This window comes from Patagioenas fasciata, chromosome 12 (assembly GCF_037038585.1).
Source record: "Patagioenas fasciata isolate bPatFas1 chromosome 12, bPatFas1.hap1, whole genome shotgun sequence".
In the NCBI taxonomy this organism is placed as follows: domain Eukaryota; kingdom Metazoa; phylum Chordata; class Aves; order Columbiformes; family Columbidae; genus Patagioenas; species Patagioenas fasciata.
In genome coordinates, this window is record NC_092531.1 from 14148361 (window position 1) to 14167114 (window position 18754).

The following is an 18754-nucleotide window of genomic DNA, read 5'->3' on the forward strand; positions in this document are numbered from 1 at the left end:
TGCTCATCATTAATAGTAGATCAATTATTTTAGTGCATGCGAAGGAGTTAATTTAGATGCCAAAGATAGGCGCACAGGCCTTATTTCAGTTTCTTTTGTCATTCTTTCTGTCAGCTGCCCTTCCTGTCGCTGTCCTCCCCCAGGCAGCAGTGATGGGTGGTGCAGGGGACCCATCAGGGTCAGGGGTGTCCCGGGGGAGAGGGGAACTGCCACCCCATGCACAGAACAGGGATCCAGCCCCGACGGTTATTTCACACCATCTAGCGGCATTAGCTCACCATGCAGCTCCGGCACATTTGTCCCTTGAGCTCCGGTTCACAGAAGCCTCTTCAACAAACTGTTTCTTTTACAATGCTGTTTCTTCAGGTTGGTTCTTCTCTTCGTTGTTTTTTTTTTTTTTTTTCTTTTTCCCCTGTATGCTATATTAGCTATATTCTAAGACATTGCATTTAACTAATTTGGCAGCAAATAAAAGCAAAACTACTTCAAGCAGCATGCTGAACGCACACACCTGCCACGCAGACCATGGCATAGTCTCTAAAACCATAGCGGCGCTGCCTGCTCAAGATGGCAGGAGAGGGATGCTCTGCCTCCTGCTTTTGTGGAGGGATTACAATTAAGCCAGGTGAGCGTCCAGACCACCACAGCGGATGGTGTAAGCATCAGCTGTCACTGCTGCTCTAGAGGTTTCTGCTCCAGCTGTTGCCCTACAAGAGCCATGGAAAAGATGGGCCTTGTTTAGAATATAAAGCTTCTCATGGATCACCTAAAAAATAGATTTGTTTATACCAGCTACAAACAGGCACTCACATTGGTCACTTTTTTCCTTAAAATCCAAATGCCCATGGCTTTATAAAAAAGGGTTTTTAAACTACTTAGCAACAAAAGCTTTTTCTTATGTTGGAAAAAGCCTAAAGCTTCACTATCTTAATGAGGCAGTTGCTCAAAATGGAACCAACTGCCCTGAAAAGCAATTTGCAGACACAAAGGTAAGCTTCTCCAAAACCTGTCCTGGGATCCAAGCAGATTAAACTTCAGAAATTTCCCAAAAGGTGCATTTATTCACAGCCATTTGCACAAGATACAGTCAAGATGCTGTGGTGCTTTATCTTAGTTTCTGCAGCTTAGCACACCCATACATAACACAAACATGGTTTGTAAGAGCCATTGAAAAAAAGTATTTATTTTAACGTTTGCAGAGCCACACATACAAAGTTCTCACCGTATCTGTGAGCAAATTACCCTTTTACCATATATCTACAGATTTAAAACTTTTTAAATTATTTACTTGGACTACAAAACAAAGTAGGTCTGATGTCAAGTCACCGTTACTCATCATCTCAGTATTCTTGCTTCATTACTGGGAAGGTTTGAAGATTGAAATTGTTTTCACAAGCTGATTAGCATATTAAACAATCAAAGGTATATCTTCCAAGAAGAAATCCATATTACCAAGCTGTTCCTAGTTATAATAAAATAGGAAATGGCATAGAAACACTGTTAAAGTGCATTAACTGCATCTAAATAAATAGCAGCATTTATGCCTCTGCAAAACAGAGGACCTGACCAGGAAGAGATAGTGACCAGAATAGAAGTATTTTGCACTATAAAAAGAAAAAGCTGAAAAAATATGCAAGGCAAAAGCCTTGTGTCATTAGTCTATAAAGATACAGCTTAATAACAAGGGCTTCATACATACGAGACAGGAGTTTTTCACAAATCCAGAGGACACAATGGCAGAACCTCCTACACCTACTGAAAATACACACTCCCACACACGGGCTTCTTTGGGATCGAAAAAAATGTATCTCCCATTTGATCCTTGCCTAGCACAGGCCATCATAGAAATATCAGCATTTATTGAAAACAAAACAGTTTATTAAGTTTATCAAGCATAGAGGGTTTACGTGAGTGATAAAAATCAAGAGGATTCCAAGGCAGTACAGTGACTTCATGGCTTTCTTCGCCTAAAAGAGAAAAGAACAAAAGCCACAAACAACTTTCAGATTTTGCACAGCAGCTGTTTTCCTTAACAGCAGTTCCCAGCCTCTTGACCTGCTCTGCTGCATGCAAAAGTCTCACATGTCCCATGCTAAGAAATGCTACAATTAACATCAGAAAACTCAAGAGCTTATTAATCAAGAAACAGTTGGATTTTATTTTTTTTTTTAACAGCCATGAGCCTAAACCGAAGTTTCATTTCAATTGTTTGATAAGTTCAGATAAATAGAAGCTCAAACTCAATACATAGGCAAACAAAAGGATTTACTACAATATTACAAGGTTGTAGGAAGGTTGCAAGTAGCAGCAGCCACATTGAGCAGGTCCCAGTTTCTAGTAAGAGATATAATAAAGTGTCTAACAGGTGCATGTTTGTCACTTCATCTGAAAGAGGGATTACTGACTTCAGATACTCTCCAAAATACCCTTCCACCATAGTTCTACAATAGCAATAAGTTCAATTGATTTTGGCTTCAGAGAAACCTCTTTACTTCTCCAGGCCTCTCTCCTGCCTGCAAACATTTATTGCAAAACTGCAAATTTTCTTCCCCTGAGCTGCCCGGGTGACTTGGCAGCACTGCCAGTACCTGTCTGAAAGCGCCCAGATCTGGAGATTGAATTCTGCTCTGCAACACTGACTTTAATGAATCTATCTTATCCGAAGCATTTCTTAAGTCAGTGAAGTGTTTTGTTAGATGTAGGGCTCAAGTTCTGGGCACCAGCCTCACAAACTGCAGGATCATTTGGACTCTTTTTGCTAGAAATTGGGACTTCAGGTTTGGTAATTGGTGTTCACATGTGTCACTGTTATTGATCCCAACACATTAAAGAATAAGACCGCCCTGAAGAATTCAGACTTATCTTCACATTTGAAAAACAGGAACATCTCTTCTAGCACAAGCCCACGGTTCCTGAGCACACACCTTAACTACACAGCAGGTAGCAGCTGAAATATTAGCTACAGTCAACTATACTATTAGGTGTATTCTATGGTTGCCTCAGTTCCCTCCTCCCTACACCATACTGAAATAACCTCGTTTAATTTAAATTTATTTAAACATACAAAAGTGAGAATTCTTAACTATAACAGCATCTGATAAAGGCTGGGGGGACAGGAGAGGGATCCAGCTCAGTGCTTTGTCACTGCCACCCCTCGCCCTGTTCCACTCCAGACCTGCTGGGCATCCTACAGCTCCAGCTTCTTACAGTCAAGGTAGCACAAGATCAGACTTGACACTCTGCTCACTGTTTTACCCAAAAGACAATAATTCCGCTTAGAGTCCCCTACAGATCTATCCTGTCACCAGCTTCCAGCACTGAGTAAGCCCGCTTATCTTATAGTATTAAAGAGACATGCACCCTAAAGATAAAGTGGGAAGGGCAGCAAGGTCAACGGGGGAAAAAAATAAAGTTCTTACACTTGAGTTGTTACCAGAAAAGAGAACGCGCTAGCCCAGCTGCACAGGAGAGATGCACTTACTTGGGCTGAGCATGATGCTGATATCCAGGTCCAAGAACTGATCCTGCCCTCATTTCCACTGCCACAGAACACTGAGGGGACACAGAAAATCAGAGTCCATTGCTAACCCTCCCCCCGGCATCACCCCAAATTCTCATCCAGATCAATCACGATATGTCCCCTTTCTTTATAGCTTACTCTGGTTTCTACATCAGTCCATGCAGAGTCTGTAGCATCCTCAGCTGGGTCAGGATTGGAAGGGGAAGATCTTCGCTTTCGACTGAAAGAGGAGTACGTGGGGAAAAAATAGTCACAACTGTCATATATTTTGGCAGACTTTCACAAACAAGAATACATTTTATGCTTTCTAAATAAGTACCTTGCTCTTAGTAGCAAACCAACCTTAAAAGCAGCTACAGTATCTATAGGCCTCTCTGAGTTACTTTTACATGATTTCAAGTTAGATGCAACACTTTTCTCTTCCATAATTGGACCAGGAGCACTTACAGATGCGCTATTGGAGTTCCCCACCTCCAGCAGTGTCAGAACCTAAAATTAAGACCACAGCTTACCCAGTTGGAGATTCTTGCTTCAGAGTCTCTATCTCTGTGAACTGCACAGCCTGTCCACCACCCCTGGTTTTGAAAACATCACCCTGGAAACCAAAAGCAGTTCACAAGGTACAGTCAGTCATTGGGTCAGCATGATGGCTACAGGGCCGGTTTTCACATTAAAACTGTCATTCCCTTGCAGGTTTGTAGCCAGCAAGCACATGTGCACAAGTACCCTCTCCCCCATGATATATCTTCTCTTATTACACACAGGACAATAAAGAGTGAACACCATCTACCCTGATGATCATGCACTACAGTGACAAAGATTTTTGTATGATCACGATGACCAAGTAATACCACAGAAATCATGTCACAGGTTTCGTTTCAATAGTTCCATTCCACAGCATGAACAGGTGCGTTGTCAGCTGTGCAAGACTTTGCTTTTGAAAGGAAGTACCTCTAGAAACTACAATGTTACCTCACAGAAGTGAGAGCTTTTTTAAAACTAAAATAGAAAAGACAACATTTGAAGGTCTGTGGCTCTAGGAAAAATGAACCAAAAGCTTCTTCCTATAAATTAGAAAGAGCTCTCGGTTTGCCTGGGGTAGGTACAGTTGGTGTTTTGGGACACAAACATCACAAGCGTTCAAAGCCAAGGCTGTCTCACCAATTTGTTTGTCAGTTGACTACTAGAAATTATGTCCTGGAGCATTCGAGCTTCCATCACTGCAGCAAGCTGACTCATACCATTAGTGGAAATCAAATAACATCACTCCAACAAGACCGACTCCACCAGATTAGCTGCAGCTACAAGCCTGAGAAACTTTCACTACAAATGGATTATTGCATTTTACTAGAGGGAAAACAAATTTAATTACTTCCAAGGAAAACGACGACTGGGATAAACAAGTTTATAGGAAGTAAGGACAAAGTTCAAGAACAGTATTTTCAGACTCTAAAAATCCCTTAAATCCAACAGCACAAAACTTTCAAATCAAATCTCTCAGCAGCCAGTAAGCCTGGACTACAAACGTACTGCCAGAAATAGGTATTGACAAGGTTATTGCGAGTTTTGCTTTACCTTAATCAGTTTGGTCTCAATCTCCCCATCAGAGGCCAGCTCCTGGTGCGTCAGCATGTACTTGTCGCACTTGGCCAGCGCCTTTTCGCTGGCGGCCGCCACCGTGATGGCGTGGGGGACGTGCGGCTGCATGACCGTCTCAGTGGGCAGGTTAGAAGGTGGTTTGTGATCCACCCAGCGCTCCCCAGCTGAGCGTGAGCGTCTGTGTCTGAGGCGAACCGGAGGCGCGTTCTGATCAGAGCAGGAGAGAATCAGAAGAAATCAGCACACGGTAAATCTTGGAGGACATCATTAGCAGAGGGGAACGGTGCAGGTCTGGTTAAGATGCGTTTGTACAGAGATCAAAGCTTCGTTCCTAAGGTGCTTTCAGAGTGCCCTGCAAGGCACCATTATAGAGAGCCTTGCATTAAAGTATTTATGGATTATTTCTGTGCCAATTGCTTTTTTTTTTTTTTTTTTTAAATTTTAGCTGAGTGTTATCCAATCTGTTGCATTCCACACATAGCGAAGTTTCCTCACAGAGGACATGTTCATGTTTGGCAATGCTCCTCCCAAGTTTCCAACTCAACACAGACTGTTACGAACATATTAACCAACCAGAAAAGAGACATTTATGATTCCCTGGATGCATTCGTGGATCAAAATGAATTTCTGAGGCAGCAAAGCAAGCAGGCTGAGTATGGATTTCCAACAAGGCCTCACGACACTTGTGAGTAAACAGGGCAGAGAAAGCATCCCCTGCCCTGCTGCTATCGCTTCTGAGCTCCACTGTTGAAAACCCATGAGAAATGATTGATGTTCATATATTTTTAATTTATGAACATTATTGTCAGTTGCTCAGGGAAATCAGAAAAAAATCTGGAAGCCTGTTTAAAAACCTGGGAGCCTTCAAGACCTTTGAATGGACTTTTGAAATAATATTTACAAACTTTGTTCCATCGACACACTAATTTGAGACACCTCTGACTCACAGGGAAGTTACATAACCCAAACCTACGAATTCGAATCATATCCGCTGTATTTTCAGGTGATGAGCACCAGTTAAGATTTCCTTGACCAGCAGACATGAGATTGGCTCTACCCTTCACAGATAAACCTCTTACAAGTCTAAAGCAGCTCATAAAATTAAACATATATAGGTAAGTGTGGCTTTCAGAAAAAAATCTTCCATTAAAATTGAAAAAAAAAAGTCAATACCTTTTTCCCCTCTTTTAGTGGGCAAGTACTTATTTCCATTGACAGTTTTGAAGCAATTCTGCCAAGATGCCTTAGAAATTATGTTCCAAGGAGAGGGCATGATACTGCTGCTCACGTTTTACTGCAGCAGAGCCCACACCCCTCACCTTGCTGGCGGCAGTTCGTGTATTAGTTAATTGGAAGAGTATTTGCTTAAAAGCAGGTCCCTGACTTCAAAAGGCCAGCAAGTGACAGACATTTTGAGAAAACTATCAAAAATTAATTATGTCATGATAAACTCTCCTCCTCTCGAGCTCTCTCTCGAGCCTGAGGTAGTAGATTCTCTTGGATTTGCCTGAGCCACTGCAACGGTGCTACAACGTGATAGAGACGCCACCGATACAAACATTTGCACGCATCAGTTTAATGAGGAAAATAAGAAAGTCTCCCGCCTGTAAGCAAAGCCCCCAGTTTTAAGGCAATGTGAAAATTAGGGAAGACTATTCTAAGAGAGTTAAAGTTAACAGTTACACAAGCAAGATGTTGGTCCAAGCACCATTTCCAGAAGATATTTGCAGATACAGCTCATAAACCACCTTTTAAGCTGCCCAAACAGACTATGGTACATTGCAGGCTGCGAGACAGATTGGAGGAGATGGACACAAGTTAAAACACAAGGACATTCACAGCTAGAGGAAAGGTCTAGCGAGTTCAGAGTTCCTCACAAGTGCTACCTATGCACTAGCAAGAAACACACATGTTGCTTTTAAGGAGTTTTTAAAACGTCAAGACGACAAATAGAATGAGTAGTGAGACTCAACTCGGAAACACATTGTTCTAAGATAAATACATTTAGGGGAAAACTCCAATCTATGTTAGGTGTGCTGGATGTAAAAGAGCAGTTGTAATGAGCTTTTGAGCCAGACTAAGCAACACTACGTTTAGCTTTTGACAGGAGCAGCACTAACCCTGCAGCATTGATCCTCTTCTATTTCTAGCTCATGTCTACGCCTGGGAACCTCAATGACTCCAGTCCAGCACATCCCTCGCCTTCTGTCTGAGGTGTTAGAGTCTCTACTTTGTTCTGGTTCTTGCTGTCTACTCCTCGCATTAGAAGTGCCACTGGTGTGCTTGTGCGAAGGGGTTTTCTGCTCCCACTCCATGACACAGGAGGCCACAGAAATGCTGCTACAAGAATTAGAACGTCTGTGCAGCTGCGGGTTGCTCACAGGCCGCTGGCTGTTAGGAACCTGAGTAATAAAGTTACTAGAAATCTAGAGAGAACAGGAAAGAAATCAGTGAACATACAGGTCTGACAATTAATAAGGCAATAAAACAATGAACAGTGACAATGTGCAGCATGCCAATTCAGCTAGTCAAGCTAATGGGTTTGGAGAGGTCAAGGGTTGCAGTGACAGCAGGAGGATCAGGTCTCCTTCCAGTACTGGTGGCATTAGAAGGTAGAGCACAAATAAAGAGCACTGATAAATACAACAGGAGACAAAGCATTCAAAGCAAGTTCAGTTATCCAAATTCTGTGCTTGGGAACTATTTTCTCACCACTAAAATAGAAGTGCCCTACATTTTAGTTCATTCTTCTAAATACACTTGCCCCTATATCAAGAAGTGATTTAAGGGCAACTTACAGGCACTGGTGACGGAGACACTGATCTCTGGACGGGCTTCTCTCGGTCTCTCTCCCGTGAAGGCCGCTCTGGCTTTTCATTTCTTGGTTCAGTGACGATGGCCTTCAGTTGCTTCAGTTTTTCGTCTTTGACCCAAAGCTTGTTCTGCATCTCCAGCTGCTTCGCTGCTACACGACGCTCCTACCCAGGGAAGGGAGGAAAAGCATGAAATGCCTTCCACGAAAGCACGAGTAATTGTGCTGAAAGCCTGAAGAGAACTGCATATTTCACACAGAATGAAACTCTGCCCCAGAGAGATACAAGCTATAGGAAATAGTGACATATCAAAGCTAAAAGACCACTTTCTGGATTATAAAATACTACCATGTTTGGTGTCATAATCAGTTTGCTTCCTAAATTATGAGAAATGGGAGCAGGTCTAACTATAGTTCTGCCAGTGATCCTGAAGTAGTAAACAGCCCTGCAATAGTAAAAATTAATCTCTCTGATTTCTTTTCCTTATTGCTTGTCAAGTGCATAACTGAGCAAGAGTTCGCATGAGGATAAAGGGGAGAGCCTGACATTAGGCTTCTACTGACAGGACAAGAGCATCACTCCTCAGAGAGCCACAAACCCAAAAGAGCAAATTCCAGATACAGAAATGAAGTGACCAAGTGCTGAAGAGCTCTAGCTGCACCAGACAGCTGAGAAATTTATTTTACCATACCATATTTGTGAAAGCTCGAAATGTCTGTTCAAGTTGGTAATTAAAGCCAAACACATCTCCATTTTTCATGCTACTACTATATAAAAAAAGACCCATTTTCAGCTGAGTTAACTTTCTTCCCAGGAGTTGGTATAGTGCTGAGTTTTGGATTTTGGATGAGAACACTCCCCTCAGCGTTGCTCCCTCACACATTTCTAGCAGATCGGCAGTGTACTCACACACTCCTTCTCCCACTTCATGGTTGTTTCTGCCACCATGCCTTGCAGCCGTGCCTCCAGCCTGCGCTTGTCAGAAGCCTGACGCTGCAGTTTCTGGCTCTTGCTTTCTAGTTCTTGCTGAAGATTACGCTTATCTTCTTCATAAATTGTTGTGGTTTTCTCTAAAATCTCAATCTGAGGGAAGAGAGGAAGAACTTGGCTATGCTGCTTAGAAGCACAACCATCTAAGCACAGAATCGCCAGTTATATTTCTCTGTTACTGTACACTAGAAAATATCAGCTGTTGTACAAGTGTGCCCAGATAAACAGTCCACATTCCAAAAAAATTCAGAGATTTTACAACTTTATAAGAAAGCTGTCCTACTTTCAAGTATTAAGAATAGCTTCATTGGAAAACCAAAAATCTACAAGTGTTCAGTAAAGCTTCCCACAAAATACTTTTAATCTTGTTTCTAATATCCATCTTTCAAGGAGCTTCTGACGTTAGAAGCCTGACAAACAGTACACAGAAAACACATTTTGTGCTTCGCTTTAGACAATGAAAAAACTGACCTTGTATTCCAGAGTTTTAATTTTCTTCTCCAGGCGTTCTACGTCTGTTTTCTGTCTTGCTATTGTTTTGTCTTTTTCAGACAGTTTTCCTTGAAGATAGTTTTCCTTGGCTACAACACTGGAGTCAAATTCTTGCAGCATTGTTTTAAATGCGAGTACTGCAAAAGAATCAATATATCTTCTCACCCTATCTCCATGATATCAAAAGCAGTTCTGTTTTTCTCCTATCAATTTAACGCTAACACCTACTTCATTACCTCAAAAAAGTTTTTTTAAATGATCAGTCTAAGCAAGACAATTATTTCCTGTTGGTACAGAAGAGATCCTTTGGATAGTAATAAGGGCATCGAAAAATCTACCTCCATGCTGATATTCAAACTCTTACCATTTTTGGCAAACTCTTCTGATAACATCTGTCGTAGTTTATGGCGTTTTTCCAGGACTTCAATAAGCTTTGGAAGCGTTTGATCGTCATTAATGTCCAATAGCTCACACGAAGGCAATGGGGGTAGGCTCTGCAAAAACATTTCTGCAACAGATTGCTCTTCTGTTTCTGCAAGATTGAAAGCCAAGAAAGTCTGTCAGCAAGCTACAGAACAGGAAAATTCCATTTGACAACACCCAGCCACAGATCATTCATTTCACAGCATCATGAAGCAGCCAGAACATAGAATAATTAACGAGAGCTAGAAGTTTTCAGAAGAGATGACAGTATTAAGATTAAATAGTACATTCTTGATTCATTGCTTTATAATAACCCCAGGCAACTCTTGATTTCTAAAGCAGGCCCTAAGCACACAAAAGACATCAAAGTATCAGCCTCAGCACAATTTCCTTTCAGGAGCTGCAATAATGGGACCGTGAATTCACCTCATCACCAATAACAAAGAATTACTTCGAGACTTAACACAAGAACCAGGTTCATGCTGCAGCGCTACTCGCAACATAAAAAGAGCGGTACCTATGGCAGGGAAGGGTCACAACAACAGTTCTGTGAAGTTCCTTTTGCACTTTCAAGGCTCAAAAAACCACAAACCTGTTTTAAAACAGCCTTCACACCTAACAAAAGAAAAACTTATAATCACCTGGCACTTACCTTCATTTATGGGGCCACCCCGCATCTCTAGCTTGCGCGAGAGCTCCTCCTGGAACGCCTGGTTCCTGAGGCGCCGTCCCGGCGTCAGCCCACACAGGGCTCTGTCAACGGGCCTCGCAACCTCCACTTCCTGCGTCATCTCTGCAAAGCGCATGACTTGCTGCAAAAGTACCAGAGCAGCTTAACCACAGAACCAACCAGGAGTGGCCCCATGTAAGTTTGACAGTGGTACTTCATGTCGATAAAAGCATTAGAGGACACATTATCAAGCTACAATCTCAAATAGCTCCCAGCTCGATAGTTCGTAATTCTGAAGCGGAGCATCCCAAAACCTTCCCAGTAACACCTCCCCAACCTCAGCCCCAAGGAACCATGAAATGGTGAAGATGCTCAAGTTTTTGTAAGAAGTGTCATAGTACAATTAAGTACCTAAATACAGGTGAGTATTTGGACTTCTGTAAATAAGAGAAACTTTCCCTATCTTACAAGCAAGTAGCAGTTGTCATTTTTAGGAGGAAAAATAAGACTTGGAGGGCACATTTACCTTATAATATTATATTTGATTATTAGTGCGCAAATAACCATCCCTATCAGCTACTAAACAAGTACAGTAATTCAGTGATAAACATAGAAAAAGAACAGGAAGGAATGAGGCAAGATCTGCATGGAAGTTACCAGGCTCTCCTCGTAGTCCTCAGCTTTCGGATTCACGCACACAATCATCCGCACTTTTCCTTCACCGTCAAAATAGTTCTTGAAGAGGTGAGTCAGTTTGGAATCTCTGTACGGGACCATCTTAAAGTACACAAAAGACCTCTAAGCTTTCATTACACCAGATTTTCATCAAATCAAAGATAATTAGATAACGGGTTGCATACCTTATTCATTCCATACATCTGGTTTTCCCGTAGAACTTCAATACATGTCCTTAATGTCATTAGTGACTGATTAATGTTGCCTAAAAAACAAACCCAACACAAGCCACAAGGACAGAAAAACTGTAATCAACCATTTGGATCACGTTCCCAAATTATTTAACAGTTTTGGTTAAGAATAAACTGCTGAGATTTCTGTCTAAAGGTGATACATACCTGCTTCTCGTAACCTGTTCCCTTCAGCTTTTGTTCGATTAGTTCTTTCACTTCCAGCCAGATCGACTAAAGACAGCTGGCTTAAAGTAATCTGCTCTTTCTCCTGTTACAGAAAACAAATCATGTTAGGCTGAAGACTAGCTCTATATTCCTTCTAACAAAGTGGGGGGAAAAATCCCTACAAACCCGAGCCAGCATGCACATTTAAAAATAATGTATTGCACCTTTAAACGAAGTCTGAGGTGTTTTTATAGCCCTTAATGCCTGCAGCTGTGCACCACTGGTTTTTTTTTTTTTTTGAACATTAATTTAGCAGATCCATTCTGCCCTGGGCCACAAGATAGATATTAAAATTCAAGTTTTAGATTCTGAACAGTTTTTGCTCAAAAGAAGCAAAGGTAAAAACCAAAGGAATAGGCAGCTTCATGCTCCATTTTAATGCTCTACTCCCGTTACAAAAGGGAGATTAATTCTGGCAAAGACTCAAAACTTAATAATTATGATTGCCTTCAAAATGAAATTGCTAACGAGCAAGATTCATACGCTCAAGACACAGTAACTGTTTTGGTAGGCCATGCGGCAAGGTTGAGCACCTTTTCTAACCTACACATACACACATACATGTGCGCAATTCTCGTTTAGCCACCTGCCCCAGAATTCACCTGTAGCACATTGTCTCCATCTGCATCCAGTGGTGCCTGAGCCAACTTTATAATAAAAACACTGTGAGAGCGACTGGATTCTCGATTCAGCTGAGTGTCTGCAATCCGCCTCTTCTTCTGACCTGTTCAGAACAAAAACAATCCCTCCAAAAACCTCTTTTATTTAACAGACTTGCCACCTGGCAGAGCCGATTCTGGTTTCAGCATGATAAAGGATTACACATCTGTAGGGAATTTAACAAGTTATATTCTAAGATTTACCTCTCCAAAATACTTCAAAAGCTTCTTCTGTAGATTTCACCTCTACTTCTGTGCATCCCATAACGTACATGTTGTGATTCTGATCCTCACGGAGAATTTTTGATTGTGGAGGTCTGAAGGACAGGGAGGAAACAAAACAAAAAACACTGATTGGAGTTTTCTGTACAGCAATACACCATGTCATGCACATTTTCTTTTGTTTAAGTACAAAATTCAGACTCTGTCAATTATCCACACAGCAGATGGAAAGGAAGTGCAAGTACATGGACACACATTCAGCCAAGATTAGTTACACTTCAGCTACTGCTTTAATTTAGAAGCTATGTTTAATTGCAATTGTTACTGGAAATCATGGGTCTGGATGGCAACTATCGGTTTTCTACATGCACACAGAAGCAAGACAGCTTCGACAGCGCTCTATATTTACTAGTAAAGCAAGAAGAAATAGGGAGCCAGTCTGGATTTATTTTCTGCTTCTACTAAAAGAAAAATTGACTTTTCAGTATTTGGAATAATATGCTTATGCACATACATAAAGTCACCATTTCGCACAGGAGTGTTGCAATTGTTCCACCTACCAAAAAAACAGGGTTAAAAAAATATTAAGTCATTCAGCTTGTGTCTAAAATATTTTCATATATAACACACTGTAGTTTCTATAAATAGAAACAGTCCAAAATTCTTCATAGGCTGATTTTTGGACATAAGCATAGGACTAAAGCAAATAATTCTATTCTTCTCCAAAAAGCATTTGCAGACATTCAAACTCATTTCAAATCAGTACCCTGGAGACAGCTCTTGATGTTTCAGCCCAATAGCATGTTTTGCTCTAGTTAGTCTTTGTAAACTAGCCAATTCTTTAATTAACACGTGTACTGAAGGATAGGCCTAGGGTTTTCTTTAATGGGTTTAGAATTAAAAAAAAAATATATATATATTCCAAGTTCAATTTGCAGACTGTTTTTCTGTAGGTCTCAAGATTTACCAATTTTAGACATCAGCCAAGCACATGCCTTTCCTAAGAACACCCATGATTTCATTTATAAGACTATTAATTTCTGTTTCTATGGAAATGATTTGCATCAAGTGAAATAATATGCAAACTTGCATTGACTGTGAAGTAACAAAATAACATCTTTTGCACAATATACGCTTTCCAGAAGAAAAAAGTCAGCTATGGAATGGCTTACCCTTCAAGTTGCTGTCACCTGCTAGGAACAATACTCACAAAATACCATGAATAGACTTAGAATCTCAGTGGGATACAGCACACTGCCTAATAAATATTTGCTTATTAACCTCCCATTATAAGGAGGAAGGGAGCACTAAGCCTTAGCAGCAACAGAACAACCATCAGTGCTTGGAACACGTAAATACTACAGTCTGGACTCCTTGGCCATCTCCTTTTCCATGTGATTTTTGAAGTCTCTTCCACAAATTGAGCCAGACTGGCCAAGAATGCAGCCACAAACACACATTGTAGTTCCCGCAAAATGTAACTGAAGTAGAATTAAAGGTACTCATAGAACTAACTTGGGTTTTATAGGCTCAAATGGAGCTTCCTCCAAGAGGTCGTATATGTAGTTGTTGTAGATCTCAATATAAGAGACAAAGACACTGTAGACATTATCTTCATCAACATCTTCCACTTTGCAGTGATCTTGCACATTGATCATGTCAGCAAATTCCGGATCTATTTGTCGCCTGTTGAACACACAAAATAAGTTATTGTAACGGAGCATGCACAGCCAACTAATGTGTCAGCCAGTGATGCAGTTAGAGAGCAAGTCTGCTAACGGATAGTATGATTGGAGTGTGGAAGTGTAGCGCTTGCAATTAGTGACAATGCATCCAGCCACACTAGCTATAAAAAAGCACTTGGAAAGTGTCTGTAGGTCAACTCTCCTCTGACACTGCTGTACTCAGTGCAATAAGAAGTGTCTTGGAAAATATCCCCAAATGTAGCTTCCCAGTATTCCCCCTTGGCGAAGTCACAGCATTTAACTCACGGGTTAACAGGTACAAAAAACAGACTTTGGTTTAAGTCTTCTAGTGTAAATAGTTATGCAATTGCTCAAACCACACAAACCACATTAGCTTTCCATTAATATTTTTTATTCCTTTCTTCAAAGGAAGGATAAAGAAACCAAAGTAAGTTAAAAACCACAATTTCAGAATACCATTTACATTAACAAAATTCATTCTGTGTGTTACATTAGTTACTTACTTGCCAGATGGAGTTTTTGGAACAGGCATGGCATCTCTCTTCTGGCGCTCTAATAGAGCATCTACTTCACACTGAACATCCACACCATTCTTGTCATCAAGCTTAAAAACCTGTGAGCATGTTTAGACAGTATAACAACAAACACTAGAGAACATAAGCTCTTGGCCAGCAAAACAAATCATTTTATCGAGCTGTCGAGCAAGCAGGAAATACCATGCCCCTCACTAACACTCAATCTTCTGGCTAATGTGAAGTAGATCTGACAGAAAACAGATATTTCCAAGATAATAATATTTCATAAAAGCTTCCAAGCGAGTATGCTACTGAGGAAACGCATTCCAGTAGGATTTCAAGTATATTTATGTATCAAAACCCCAGAGATATTTGGCCATAAGAAAAGTTTCACATCACCTAGATTAGATATGGTTTCCTGGGGCTTTTTTATTTTGTAGATGGATTTAATTCCATAACTCAGGAACCTTCCTCTTTCCTTTTTTTATTGTTTTTAAAAAACTTAATTAAAGAATGAACAACAATTATAAGGAGAGCCATATATCTTCACGAAACGTCCGTCCTAACTACTACTCCTGCCTCCTTGGCCCCGCTCTTCAAATTTCATGGGGGTTGGTTTTCTTAAAGTGTTCCAGCCACCTGACTAGACAGGAGATAAATATGTTGAATGGGACATTTTTCTAGTGTTTTTAGGTCGTTACAAGCAACAGCGCAGAGAATTCAGTACAAAGGCACTCACAAATCGCTTGGCCTGGAAGGGTCCGATGCTGTTGAAGATCATGTCGAGGCAGCGTGGGAGAAGCCCTCCGTCCCCAGGAGATCCCGTCATGGTGTGAGTCTTCCCGCTGCCCGTCACACCATAGGTAAAAAGAAGACCTAGGAAAGGGAATTCATGTAATCATGCCTGTTGACCCCAAACAAGTCATTATGATCACAAGTCCTGTCTTTCTTGGGTCAAATATATTTGGAAAAAAAAATGACTCCTGCCAGTACTGATCATCCGCTCTGTCAAGGGCACGTTTGGAAGCCAAAATGGAAGGAAATCACTAAATCCCAGATTTGGAGACCTGATTTGTTTTGATTGTTAATGAGGAGCCTGACCTGACCCAAACAGTTCAAGGACCAGCACTATGATATCAAACCATGCCCAGGAAATCAAGCCTAAAAACTGATTTATTTCTGTAGTCATTGTCTAGGTAGACAAGTCATCCTTTTCTACAGAAAAAAAGCTTATCCAGTTAATAGCGTACACAAATATTAGACCTTGACACAAGGAACACGCACATCATAGCAAAGGTAAATGGGTTTAGAAGTAACAAAAGGCAAGAAGAACTTGTCTAGGGGAGCTGAAGCACAACTGCTCCACTGCAAAGAAGATATCCATGTTCTTCTCTACACAAGCCAAGAAACCTTGAGACACATGAAATCACAGCAATAGAAGAAACTGCACAGTAACAAACAGAAAAGAGAAAAAGTTCTCGCTTACCATTTTTCCCACGAATGAGGTCTTCCACTAGAGGTTTAGCCACCACGTCAAAAAGCTTCTTCTGAACAACAAGGGTGCCAAACACTTCTTTAAATGAGTACTGTGTCTGAACAAAAGAAGATACACCACCCTAAGCCTTAAGTATCCCTGTCCAGAAGTCTGTTGCTTCAAAATGCTTCATTATTTCATACCTTGGAACCACTTTCCATCAGCTTATCAGAATGATAAAGATTCTACTTTAGGAATTTACCACTGTTTGAACACGGGTAGTTGCTCCAATGGAACTATTGTGAGAATAAGACGTGCATAATGAAGAGCAGCAACTTTCTCATTCTCACAGAGCTTAAGTTCAGAAATAATCAGAACCATCACAGAGCCTGAGCCCCCAGCAACCAGAGAATCTCACAATTTACAGCTTCAACCTCAAATTTCTGTTGGAGCTCCCAGCATCATCTACACAAGCACTGAGCAAAGGGACATCCACAATGGCCAAAATCGAGTTGTTCCAGCATTTGATCGTTTTGTTTTAAGCTTGTGTCTTCTTCCAGCCTAGCCTCCAATATACTTTCCTTTTCATATGAATCTGGCCACTTTTCAGTTGAAACACCTGCTTTTGTAAACACTTAAAGTTTGTGAGCAAAAGTCTGTTTACTAAGCTTCTAATTAACCTTTGCCTATTTTATTTAAGCCTTTGAAGATCACTTTATGTACTGTCCGTAAGAACATCCCAGACTGAAATCACAAACAAAATATTCTGCATTCCAACTAACTTTTTTTTTTTTAAACACTAGGACCTTGTCTCCCTTGGAGTTCCAGCAGCCTGTTGGGAACCTGCGTTAACTGTGTTACTACGGAATCCTGTTCAGTGCTGCCTTATTCTGGCTCCTCATTCTGCTGCTCTCATGACCTAAACTGTCCTCTTTTAAGAAACATTTGTATTGATCAAGGAACAATATGAACAGTTTCGTAACCTGCTACCTACTCTTCTACACTTCATATATTAAACATAACCTACAGCTTTCACCCATATATATGATACAAACAGCGAAATATTGCTTTTATTACCCAACTGAAGTTGGGGGTAAATCAACTCTTAACTCATTTGTGTCTGGTTTAGCTTAGAGCTGGTAGTCCTACATGAAAAAGTCCTTTAAACAGTCTAAACATTTGCCAGCTTTGCTTTTGCTCCTTTTGCCCTCCCCTCCACCCTGCAGAAGTGATGTTTTCATATACAGAGGAGGAAATATTTGATAGCTAATGGTGCGTTTGTACTTTAAGTGGTTTTCTGGTCTGGAAAACTTGCTTTTGCAAACCGCTGATTTACACACTGCAAGAGACCCCTCCGAGCTAGCAGGAAACCTCGACAGCGGGGAAAAGCACCTCTGTGCCCAATTCAGCCCCGTTCTCCGGCACAGCCCCAGGGCGGGGCACACGCATGGCTTTCCCCGCTGCGCCCAGGCCGTTACCTCCCGGTACTCCCCGTTGCGGAATATCCTGTATCCATCGGGCGGGTGGATCTGCACCGTGGTCTCGTTGATCACCTCGATGCAGCACTCCTGGTCCGGGCGGCTGAGCGGTCGCACCCTGCAGTACACCTGGGGGACGAGGGGAACAAGGACCCCGGGGCCTCTCAGAGCGGACCCGGCGGGAGAGAGCCGGCCCAGCTCCAGGGGGACCTTCCCCGAGGGACCGCGGCCCTTCCCCAAGCCAGCCGGCCCCGTACTCACCCCCACGGGATCCTTCAGGCTGGGGTTGGACGGTTTCTTGGGCACCGGTCTGCGCGGCGTCCTGGCCCTACCGGGAGAAGGAGGAAGGCGTGAGGGACAGCACGGAACCGGTGACGGGACGGCACGGGACCAGGGACGGGGCCGGGGCCGCGGCCCCGAGGCCGAGCAGGGGCTGGGTGGGACTTACGCCGCCCTCATGTCGCCGTGCCCGCGGGGTCGCACTGTCGCCATGGAGGCGGCCGGTCCCGTGCCGCCTGCGACCGGCGGTTCGCGCGCTGCTGTGATTCAAATCTAACCAGTCAGCGCGCACGGCCGCGCCCCCGTGCGTCACCGCGCAGCGCGTGGTCACGTCACTGAGACACCGCCCACCAGCCCCTCCCCGAGACGCAAGGCCGCAAGCGTTGCCATGGCGACCGCTAACGGGCGCGGCCCGGAGCGCGGGCGCCCCCTGCTGGGCCTGGTGGGGCCGCCCGGGACAAGGAGGCAGCGGCGCGGGCCCGGGAGCCCCGGAGCCCAGTGGGACCCGGGCCCGGAGGGAGGGGCCGGGAGCCCCGAGGCAAGCTGCTTAGAGAGACAAATTCAACAAGATGAGCTGTTAAACTATTTACCGTCCCCAAGACCGAAGCTGGGGAGTGCCGGGATGTCTTTCAACATTTGAACTTCACCATCACACAACTCCACCTCGCTTAACCGGCCGAATCGCTGAGTGCTTGGCATTTAAACAACTCCTGCCGTTTAGGGAAGAGATTAGTGAAGTCCCGAAGGAGCTATTTAACATTCAGGGAGCGCGACGCATCCG

The 18754-nt window shown here is 42.6% G+C and overlaps 1 protein-coding gene across 6 annotated transcripts; it reads right to left on the bottom strand.

Annotated features, from left to right (window-relative positions):
* Nucleotides 1-1154: 1154 nt before the first annotated feature.
* Nucleotides 1155-18255, bottom strand: KIF23 (kinesin family member 23). 6 transcript variants are annotated; one of them, XM_065847381.2, is made up of 24 exons: nucleotides 18143-18255; nucleotides 17956-18022; nucleotides 17695-17823; nucleotides 16229-16334; nucleotides 15482-15618; nucleotides 14731-14840; nucleotides 14037-14207; nucleotides 13036-13077; nucleotides 12504-12616; nucleotides 12243-12364; nucleotides 11581-11683; nucleotides 11368-11447; nucleotides 11165-11284; nucleotides 10490-10649; nucleotides 9779-9946; nucleotides 9394-9551; nucleotides 8842-9015; nucleotides 7918-8097; nucleotides 7240-7545; nucleotides 5096-5326; nucleotides 4033-4115; nucleotides 3659-3740; nucleotides 3482-3552; nucleotides 1155-1967 (listed from the first exon to the last, which is right to left on the bottom strand). In XM_065847381.2, the coding sequence occupies exons 1-24, from the start codon at nucleotides 18184-18186 to the stop codon at nucleotides 1952-1954; spliced, it is 2973 nt and encodes a 990-aa protein (XP_065703453.1). In that variant the 5' UTR covers nucleotides 18187-18255; the 3' UTR covers nucleotides 1155-1951. The 6 variants fall into 6 exon arrangements, with proteins under 6 accessions (XP_065703453.1, XP_065703454.1, XP_065703455.1 ...); XM_065847382.2 differs by lacking the exon at nucleotides 13036-13077; XM_065847383.2 differs by lacking the exon at nucleotides 7240-7545.
* Between the last annotated feature and the right edge of the window lie 499 nt (nucleotides 18256-18754).